This window comes from Barbus barbus, assembly GCF_936440315.1.
Source record: "Barbus barbus genome assembly, chromosome: 37".
In the NCBI taxonomy this organism is placed as follows: domain Eukaryota; kingdom Metazoa; phylum Chordata; class Actinopteri; order Cypriniformes; family Cyprinidae; genus Barbus; species Barbus barbus.
Genome location: NC_136715.1, coordinates 6,182,111 through 6,192,718, shown reverse-complemented (window position 1 = coordinate 6,192,718; position 10,608 = coordinate 6,182,111). Strand labels below are relative to the sequence as shown.

At 36.2% G+C, this 10,608-nt stretch overlaps 1 protein-coding gene across 1 annotated transcript; it reads left to right on the top strand.

Annotated features, from left to right (window-relative positions):
• itih3b.1 (inter-alpha-trypsin inhibitor heavy chain 3b, tandem duplicate 1) lies at positions 1-10,273 on the top strand. Its single transcript, XM_079396612.1, has 21 exons — positions 1-95; positions 525-688; positions 887-991; positions 1,242-1,404; positions 1,516-1,626; positions 1,716-1,844; positions 1,964-2,080; positions 2,227-2,395; positions 2,635-2,745; positions 3,560-3,741; positions 3,887-4,066; positions 4,391-4,518; positions 4,650-4,840; positions 4,944-4,985; positions 5,951-5,989; positions 7,168-7,236; positions 7,347-7,448; positions 7,550-7,727; positions 8,921-9,069; positions 9,172-9,256; positions 9,661-10,273. Exons 1-21 carry the CDS (start codon positions 21-23, stop codon positions 9,773-9,775), a joined length of 2,604 nt encoding a protein of 867 aa, XP_079252738.1. The 5' UTR covers positions 1-20; the 3' UTR covers positions 9,776-10,273.
• The last annotated feature ends 335 nt before the right edge of the window (positions 10,274-10,608 follow it).

Sequence of the window (10,608 nt, the reverse complement as noted above, 5' to 3'; positions counted from 1 at the left end):
CCATTTCTTCACAGATCACCATGGACGAAGTTGCACTGAGACTAACTTTCTTTGGCCTTCTGTTCACCTTTGTCAACTTGGCTGCTACAAACAAGGTAAAATTAACAGGCCAGAAGCAAAAAGTACAAAAACTTTTATTTCTCAATTTTCTTGATTCTTCAAGGCATTATTCTCCACCAATATGTCTTAAATAGTCACTTGAATGATATTGACAAAACTAAATGAATACTGTAATCTGTGTGTAAAAAACGTTCAGTGCAAATTTGTCTGTTTCATTTTGCTTTTAAGATCTTAAATTTAAATTGAATTTCTATCCGTTAGTAATGGCAGGATTAGACTCAAGATACCGTGTAAATAATTCATCATGTTTGAGGAGAAAGTCCACATTACTATGTTCCATGGGTTGTTTTGTTTTCTAAGTACACTTGACATTCTCTGTGTATTGGACCAAAATAAGCTCTGTCCTAAGAGCCTGTCATAAGAGCACATCATTTTGACAATAATATTTGTTCACTTTAATACAGAAACAAGGTATAGATATTTACAGCTTCCACATTAACTCTACGGTCACCAGCCGCTATGCTACTACAATCATCACAAGCCGTGTGACAAACGTGTTGAATCAGTCTCAAGAGGTCCATTTTGAAGTCAAGATTCCCAAGGATGCTTTCATCAGCCAGTTTAGAATGCAAGTAAATACACAAACACTATCCAAGGCATTAAAATGTTCAAGCGATTGTAAAACCTCTCATGTGAACACCCAGTCAAATATAAATTAAACTATTAACAGTAAAAAATAAAGCATGTTAATGTTAACTACCCCCATTCTGTCTAATAACCTCAGTCCCTATTTTTTAGCTAATAATAACAATCCTTTTCATATTAGGACCATAGAGGGGAAGACATATGATGGGGTTGTGAAGGAGAAAGAAGAAGCTCAGCAGCAATACAGTCATGCGGTATCTCGAGGACAAAGTGCTGGACTGGTCAGGTACTTGGTATTTTAAAAAGATTATTCCCATAGCTCAAACCGTAGAGCATGGTGCTAGCTTGCAATGCCAAGGTTATGGGATTGCTACTGATTAAAATAAATGTATACCTTTAATGCAATGTAAGTCGTGTTGAATAAAAGCGTCTTCCAAATTCATAAGTGTATGTAGATAATCCTTTATGTTAAGATATTTGTAAATAAGAGTTCAACAAATCAATATCAAATATTCTTGTCTCTCGTTCTATTTTAGTGCTGTTGGAAGGACTTTAGAGGACTTTAAAACTTCAGTGACAGTGGCTGCTTTTAGTAAAGTGACCTTTGAGTTGACCTATGAGGAACTGCTAAAGCGTCGCCTCGGCAAATATGAGCTACTCATCAATGCCCAACCGATGCAGCCAGTGGCTGACTTCAAGGTATGAAACACATCAAGATTGATTGCAATTAGGGTTTATAGATGGGGGTTATGTTCATCATAATGGAAAAAGACAAAGAAATATAAGATTGCTGAATTTTATTTTGGTTAGATTGACATACACATCCATGAGAATCCAGGAATTTCCTTCTTGGAGGTCAAAGGTGGTCTGAGCACTAAGGATCTGACCAATGCAGTCACAACCATCAGAGCAGACAAAGATGTAAGAAAAAAAAAGAAAACAACTCCTTGCTTGATTGTGTTAATGTGATAAAATATATTGTGACAACTTTTTCTGTTTTGCAATCTTAGGCATGGGTGAAGTTTTACCCCACTCGTGATCAACAAACACAGTGTGATGACTGCAGTAAAAATGGTCTTAATGGCAACCTGATCATTATGTATGATGTTGAGAGACAAAAACAAAGTGGAGATCTCACGGTATGTGATAACCAGAAAGTGTTCGACACCGATTTATAGCAACAAAGCAACATGAATCATTCATTTTCAGTTAGAGTGTAGGAACTCATACCTACTTGTCAAATATCCTTATTTTTCAGGTATCAAATGGCTACTTCGTCCACCACTTTGCACCTTCAGATATTCAGCGCATTCCCAAAAATGTGGTGTTTATCATTGATAAAAGTGGCTCCATGTTGGGCAAAAAAATAGAGCAGGTGAATTTGTTTTTCTTCTGGTTTGTTTCTTCTTTGGGTTTTACTTGGTGAACTGTTGATTCTTAAGAATAACACAGAAGAAATAATTGTTTTTCATATAGTTATGGTTTTCCTACATTTTAGCTAATGAAAGCATTATATTTTAGACTCGTTCGGCTATGCTGAGGATTTTGAGTGACCTTGCCGAGAACGACCACTTTGGATTGATCACGTTCAGTGGTCACATTCAAACCTGGAAACCTGAACTCCTAAAAGCGACTGAAGGAAACGTGGAAGAAGCGAAGACGTTTGTGAGGAGAATTACGAGTGGAGGATGTAAAGTATCCACTGTCTGCTAACTGAACAAAAGCATTCTAGATGAATAAATGGATGTATGAGGAAAAAATACCCTTAAGTGAAAATGATGCCTAACTGAAATCATTCAGCAAATATATGATCTCCATGGTTTAAGTAGTTGAATAGCCAGATTGTTGACTGTGAAGCTAATTAAAACAATCAAAGACATCCTAGACTTCCACCCTAGTACATATTTGTAACATTTTCTTTCCTTTTAGCCACAGACATAAATGCTGCAGTGCTAAAAGCTGTGGACATGATTAACAAATACCCACAAGAGGGATCCGCATCCATCCTGATCCTGTTGACTGATGGAGACCCCACTACAGGCACAAAATAACTGATTCAATCCTGCATGCACTCTTGTATATGTACATAAATACTGAGTAACGCTTTAGATTACAATTTGCAAAGAACTACGTAAGTACACCAAATTTACAGTGTACGATTCTAGTGTACCTATTACCCATTTAACCATACAGTGTATACAAAAGTATACAGTGTAAATACAACATATGCGGGCTGTAAATTAAAGTGGCGCTTGTTACCTCCTTGTTCCAACTAGTTACAGGGTAAATACTAGTGCTGTGTTCGATACATCAATACGACAATGTATCGTCACAGAGATTTGGCGGTATCGATATTGTGGCACGTGCACAGCAGTGGACCGCGCTTAATTTGAATACAAGGAACACCTTTTAAAATGAAGTAGAAAAGTGACGAGGAATGAGGAGACGTGGATAAACTCAAAGTAAACAGTCTTTAATAAACAATCCAAAACGGGGTAACACAAGGCAGGCAGAGACTCACATGAAACACAACATCAACGTTCAATTCCAGATGCTAGACAAGGGAAAACACAGGGCTTAAGTAACATAAAGTAAATGAGGTAATTAATTAAATCAGGTGGAGGGGAAATGGGGGATGTCAAATGGGGACAGGGACAGGAACAGGAACAGAACCAAATATGGGCATACACGAGGGAAAACTAGGTCATGGAGAGCACATGAGACAGAAAAACACAAAGAACAGTCCTTGGGTGTGACAGATGGAGTATTTATTTAGCAGTAAATTGTCCAATTTTTCTTCATTGCCATGCATAAAATCCCTCTTGATATTTATTTTTAATTATTTTGCAAAAAGGTGAGACCAACCCAGAGAAGATTCAGGAAAATGTGAAAAAGGCGATTGGTGAAAAATTCCCTTTGTACAGTTTGGGATTTGGGTTTGATGTGAGCTTTGAGTTCCTGAAGAAATTGTCTTTGGGAAATAATGGTGTTGCTCGCAGGATCTATGAGGATTCTGATGCCGATCGACAGCTGCAGGTCAGATATATAAAAAAAGAAATCTTTTGGGGATAGAAACAAGAAAAATCAAGCTTGGGTCATTTTCCAGTGTGCCATTTGCTGTTCCATATACATATGTTAAATTATTATTGTATAAGTCCTTGTATTTGCACAAATTTATTAGGGCTTCTACGAGGAAGTGGCCATCCCGCTCTTGACTGATGTCCAACTTAACTACCAAGGGGTGGCCAATTTAACCCAGTCCACTTTTAGCCAGTACTACAATGGTTCGGAAATTGTGGTAGCTGGTCAGATTACTGATAACAGTCTGGAAAGTTTCACCACTGAGGTCATTGCATTATCGGTAAGATCACTACTACCCCTTAAAGACTAACATTTAAAGGGAATAGTTCATTCAAAAATTCAGTTATTTACACAGTGAGAGAGCTCGTAAGCTGCTATAAAATAGCTTTTGTTTTGTTAGTCATGACATGAATATTATTCTCCTTTTGTGTTCAATGGAAAAAAAAAACAGCATACAGGTATGGAATGAACTAAGAGTGAGGAAATAATGACCGGAATTGTAATTTTTTGTGTGCATTTTTCTTTTCAAACCTCTAGAGTTGCTTGACAGCCTAGTCTAGGCCATCAAGGTTTGAGCATCTCACCTTTATTTTCTTTGTTCCAGAAAAGCTCTAAGGTGGTATATCATAGCAGTGTACCTACAGTGGACCTCAGTAGTGGCAGACCTGAACATGAGCATTTCATTAAAAGATTATGGGCCTTTCTTACAGTGAAGCAGCTATTGGAGAAAATGTATATATTTATACACACACACACACACACACACACACACACACACACACACACACAGACATACTGATTCTACTCTATGTATGTCATAGTATTACAGAATTTTCAAGTGAATTTTTTTCTGTGAACCTCAGGGTGCTTCTAAAAGGCTTGGAAAAAGACAATGCAAAGAAAGACGCCCTTGATCTTTCTCTGAAGTACAAATTTGTCACACCGCTTACATCAATGGTGGTTACCAAGCCCCAGGATGAGGAAATCCAAGTTGCCCACAAACCCAAGGAGGGAGAGAAGCCAAACAGGGATTCATCCGGTGGTAATACAATATGTAAGATGAAATAAAGAAAAAGAGCTTTAGGATATTTGTTTGTTTATCAGGATAATCTTTATGCCATGATATTTTGCTTATGAGCATTATTTCTCTTGTTTAGCAAGAAGACAAAAGTCCATGACCAGGCATGCAAAGTCTCAAGGTACACAGATTTTTACTTTTTCCTGCATTCCCAACATGAAATGAAATAAATATAAAAAAACTTTTTGTAAGAAGATGTATTTGTAATATGCATTTGCCACACAACTAATCAGTTGCCATGTAATGTTTAAAGGTTTGGGTTCAGCAAGATAAAAATAAATAAATAAATAATACTTTTATTCAGCAAGGACACATGAAATTGAGCAAAGATGACTGTAAATATTTTCATTCATCAATTTACTATTCATGAAATAATACTGAAAAAAGTCTTATCGCAGGAGTAAATTATATTTTAAAATATATTACTTTACTCTCAACTCAAACTTTATTTCTAAAGCACTTTCAACAAGTGAGATTGAGGAACCAGCAGATGTAACTGATCATTTGAAAGTAACAGAAAACTGGGTAACACTTTATAATAACTGCACGCTATGAATCATTAGGCAAGCATGAGTAAATAGTCAGTTCATCCTTTATAAAGCATTGTCCCAACATTAATAGTCATTAGTAGGCAGTTTATAAATGTTTTCTTCTTGATTTATAAGCCTAACTATTACAAAGAAGATTTAAAGGCTCACTTATCTTCCTAACAGAAAAAAATAAACAAACACAAGACAGAGGGATACAGAATAGAAATGCTCAAGAACAAACATTTATAGCTGTATTTATAAACTGCTTACTAATGCCTATTAATGTTGAAACAATGCTTTATAAAGGATGAATTGACGATTTACTAATGATTCATAGTGTGCAATTTCAAACAAATAAATGCAGCCTTGGTGAGCATAAGGACTTCTTTCGAAAAGATAAAATATTCTTACCAACCCCAAACATTTGAACATTTGTGTAAATGTTTTATAAAGGAATATATTGTGGAAAACAAGACAACATATACTATTATAACTAGCAAAGCTATGCTTTCATTTGTTGGAAAGTAGTGACTGATGTGACTTTTCCGCACTGCAGCTCATATGCTTCTTGCCTCCAGCAGTGTAATGCAACATGGTACTGTACATCTTTTCTATAATTTTATTCATGTGACATTGAAATCCCCATTCAAACTTATTTATAACTCTCTCAAGGAGTTAGTTCACCCAAAAATTAAAATGAGCCTGTGTTTTACTCACCCTCAAAGCATCCTAGGTGTATATGACTTTCTTCTTTTAGACGAATCCAATCGGAGTTATATTAAAAATTGTCCTGCCCCCTCCAGAAGACATGCAATAAAGTGCACGCATAATAAAACGTGCATCACACAGCTCTTGGGGATGAATAAAGGCCTCCTGTAACAAATCGATGCGTTTTTGTAAGAAAAGTATAAGTAATAAACACTTTATTCTCACTTCCTCTTACTATCGTACAAGCAAACAGTTCCGGCCTCTGACATACAGTATGCTAGTCTCGCGAGTTTGTTTATAGGAGCAAAGGAAGCAAAGTTTCCTTACTTGTATCGAAATCCTCCAACATTTTTCTTTACAAATCATCGTTTTATGCTTCTAATTCATGCGTTTTGTTTTGTTCTCTCTCCATGTTCGTCACTAATCACACAACACCGACGTCCTACGTCATCCACAGGAGCAGCTTCCGCATACGACAGTCAGCGGAAGTGAGAAATAGTGTTTATTGCGTTTGAAATTTTCTTACAAAAATGCATCGATTCGATACATGAGTCCTTTATTCACCGCCCGGAGCTGTGTGATGCACGTTTTATTACGGATGCGCGCACGTTTTTTTCTAAGGCACCTGCTTACCCCAGTGTAAGGCTTGGAGGGGCCAGGACAATTTTTAATATAACTCAGACTGGATTCGTCTAAAAGAAGAAAGTAATATACACTTAGGATGCTTTGAGGGTGAGTAAAATACTGGCTAATTTTCATTTTTGGGTGAACTAACCCTTTAACATTCATAGATTCCCAGGGCCCAATGAGACGAAGAAGACCCACTATGCAGCGTCTATACACAGTGAAAGGTATGTGTGTATTCTGATATGTTAATGAATATTAAATAAATTATTACAGCTGTTATACTAGTAGCTGTTAATTTTTTAAGAGTTAAATTTTGAATAACCTCAATGATTTTGGTACAACTTTAATCACTGAACCTACCACATTGATATGTTTGCTATATATTTAATAATATTATTATTATATAAACTGATTTTTCATCTTACTTCCTTATGCCAGATTCACACCGACTTTCAGACATGTTACAATTACCAAGTATAACTCAGAAACCTCTGACAACCTCTCCATGTACGTGGGCCTTGTGTGTATTCATGTGTGTATTCAAGTGCAGTGTCTTGTAAAGCATCTGACATCATATGCCCCTATTTTCATTCCTTCATTCGGTTTTTGTCCTTCAGTGAGGAGCATTAGGATTTTGAAATCTTCTGGTAATGCTAAGCCACTTTGTTATGATGTTCCTCTTGCTCAGAAAATCAGACTCCTACAGAATGTCCTTTCAGGTCAGATATCAATTCTAGTACAGTTTGTTTTATAAACTAATATTCCATTGCTTTCATTTGTTCATGTGTATTTAAGCAGTGTAATGTTTGTCTATAATCAGAGTTCTCTATGAATGGGCAACTTGAGTCATTTGGAGGAGAAGGCTTCAGTCAAATCTCAATTCATTACAAAACTAATCACCACCTTCTGATCAGCACTAATGAAATTAACTACACTGATGGGCAGGAAACTGTGAAGTTTTCATGGGAGCAAGACCTCACCCACCATGAGAGAGAAAAGTAATATGCTTGAACAGTGGAGTTTGTTGAAACGATTTTTTATTAATTAATTAATTATTATTATTATTATTATTATTTTTTTTTTTTGCATTTTCATTTTTAAAGAATTTATCAAATGTTCTGGAAAAAAAGAGTTTCCGTCACCTTTTTAGACAGTTACTTTGTGATATTGAGGTAGAATTCAGTCATCATTTAAAGGGATAGTTCACCTAAAAATGAAAATTCTGTCATTAATTACTCACCCTCTTGTCGTTCCAAACTCGTAAGACCTTCGTTCATCGTCATGAAATCCGAGAGCTTTCTGACCCTAGACAGCTACCATGTTCTAGGCCCAGAAAGGTAGCAGGGACATTAAAATAGTCCGTGTAACAGCAGTGGTTCACCTGTAATTTTGTGAAGCTACGAGAATCCTTTTTGTGTGCAAAGAAACAAAAATAATGACTTTATTCAACAATTCTGCTCTTATGTGTCAGCCTCCGCTGTGCATTCACGAGAGTACTACGACGCATGCATGTGGTGCTGCTGATGCAGAAGCTGGCATCACACCCATGCGTTGTGGTGGTGTCGTGAATGCGTGTCAAAGTCTGACATTTTTGTTTTCTTTGCGCACAAAACGTTTTCTCATAGCTACATAAAATTACAGGTGAATCGCTGATGTAATGGACTATTTTAACAATGTCCTTACTACCTTTCTGGACGGACTTGAACGTGGTAGTCCCATTGCTGTCTATGGAGGGTCAGAAATTTCTTGGATTTCATCAAAAATATCTCAATTTATGTTCCAAAGATGATGAATGAAGGTCTTGTGGATCTGGAACGACATGAGGTTGTGTAATTAATGACAGAATTTTCATTTTTGGGTGAAGTATCCCTTTTAGACCGTTCACACCAAGGACGACAACTATTGTTTTTGAAGTTTTAACATTCGAACCCTGTTACTTGCTGGAATCACTTTCAGAATGATATTTTCCAGCTGATGAATGATAACAGTGACATTCAATCAGAATCCATACTGCTTTACAGAGCTGGAGCGTTTAAAGCGGCAGACGACAAAACTGGAGAACGCACTAATAAACAGAACGTTATCGTCAGTTGGTGTAGAGTGTGTGGACGCTAATAGTTATCAATATACAGTAGTTGTCTTTATAGTTATCGTTCTTGGTGTGAACGGGCCTTTTATTCTGTTTCATCAGCATGTCTCTGATTCTACGGAGCAATGAATTTGATGTTACCATGGGAAACATCCGAGTTGCTGTTCTTCTTCATATAAAAGATGGTGACATTTTTCTGTGGCCTGCCATTTGGCAACAACCAAAAGATGTCGGTTTGATGGGTATTTTAGGTAGGAGAGTCACTGTACTGGTACTTCCATACTGATAACAAAGATGGCCTGTGAGTGATGATATTGTGGTTATTAAACCAGCACTGTGGATACTATTTTAAGGAGAGGCTGGTATTTCATATGATGAGATCCCAGGATCACAAACACCAACTTTAAAGATAAAGGACAAGGAAGTGAAGACATCTTGGTAAGTGATCAATAAATATACACTGCCAGTCAACAACTTGGAGTAAATAAGATTATGAAAAAATTAAAAATAAAGAATTTTCTAATGCTCACAAGGCTGCATTTATTTGATGAAAAACAGTAAAACGGTAATATTGTGCAATATTATTATCATTTCAAATAACTGTTTTCTATTTTCATATATTTAAAATATAATTTATTCCTGTGATGCCAAAGCTGAATTTTCATTATCATTACTCCAGTCTTCAGTGGCACATGATCCTTCACAAAACATTATGCTGATTTAGTGCTTAATAATTGAAATCTTAATGATTACACACTTTTGACTGGTAGTGTCCATATAGCTGAATTTCTATAAAAATGCATTTTGGCATAAGTTTTTAAGTAAGTGTGTTGTTATTTCAGGGTAATGCTGAAGGACTACAGACTTGCTTCTGCTCCTGTGGTTGGATGTTGGCTTGTACCCTTCCAGGCTGTCACACAGCGGGAGCTCTCTGACTTCACCGTCACTCAGCTGTAGAGTTCAGCAAAATAAATTGTGCTGACCTTTCCAGTAATAACATAGTCTTTATATGGACATTGTTGATCACATACCTATAAAATTGTCTTCTAAGGGCAAATTGTAGGGACATGGCCAAGTTATTTTCATCTTTAGCATGCTTTGATTTCCACGTCTGTTGCTCTGTCTTTGAATGCTTATGAATGTGTTTTTCTGTGCTCACACAAATGTACCTGGGCTTTAACGGACAAACCATGTGATAAAATAGCAATTAAAATTGCAAACCAAAATGATCTATACATAGTAACCCTTCGATTGATGCCTCTGTAAGTATTGATTGTGATAATTGCTGGAAAATATGTTTTTTTTTTTTGTGGTCCTGCCTATATATTAAAAGCACAACACCAAGCTTCTACAACATATTCTTGAAAAACATGCCTTGATATTGAGTTATGTGGTGTTCAAGAGACTTTCATTGCAAATAAAGGGGGAGGTTTCTTCATCCTGTCAATACCAAGATTCAAGAGTTTTTATTTGTCACATACACAATTATACAGGGTATAACCAGCAGTGAAATGTAGGTCAGGTCCGCTCCAAGGACAGTGCAATTATATAGAATACAAATATTAAGAAGGAGAAGTACAAAACATAAAAGAGTAAAATAAAATAAGATAAGATAAAAAATGTAAATATAAATGTGCAGGTCAGTATGTTGTTGACTTAAATAGTAATAAGAGGAATGTGCAAAAATAATGTGCAAAAAGTTGTACAGGGTATTTGAATAGCAGCAATATGAGGTAGAGAAAAATTATGAATAGCTTATTGATATATGATATTTACATGGAGTCATGTGA

What these genes read in the sequence shown, in the direction of transcription:
- itih3b.1 (XM_079396612.1), top strand. Translation starts at nt 21, where the DNA reads ATGGACGAAGTTGCACTGAGACTAACTTTCTTTGGCCTTCTGTTCACC. An exon ending in TTCATCAGCCAGTTTAGAAT is followed by an intron (nt 689 to 886) that starts GCAAGTAAATAC and finishes TTTTCATATTAG; the next exon opens with GACCATAGAGGGGAAGACAT. An exon ending in ATGCCGATCGACAGCTGCAG is followed by an intron (nt 3,742 to 3,886) that starts GTCAGATATATA and finishes CAAATTTATTAG; the next exon opens with GGCTTCTACGAGGAAGTGGC.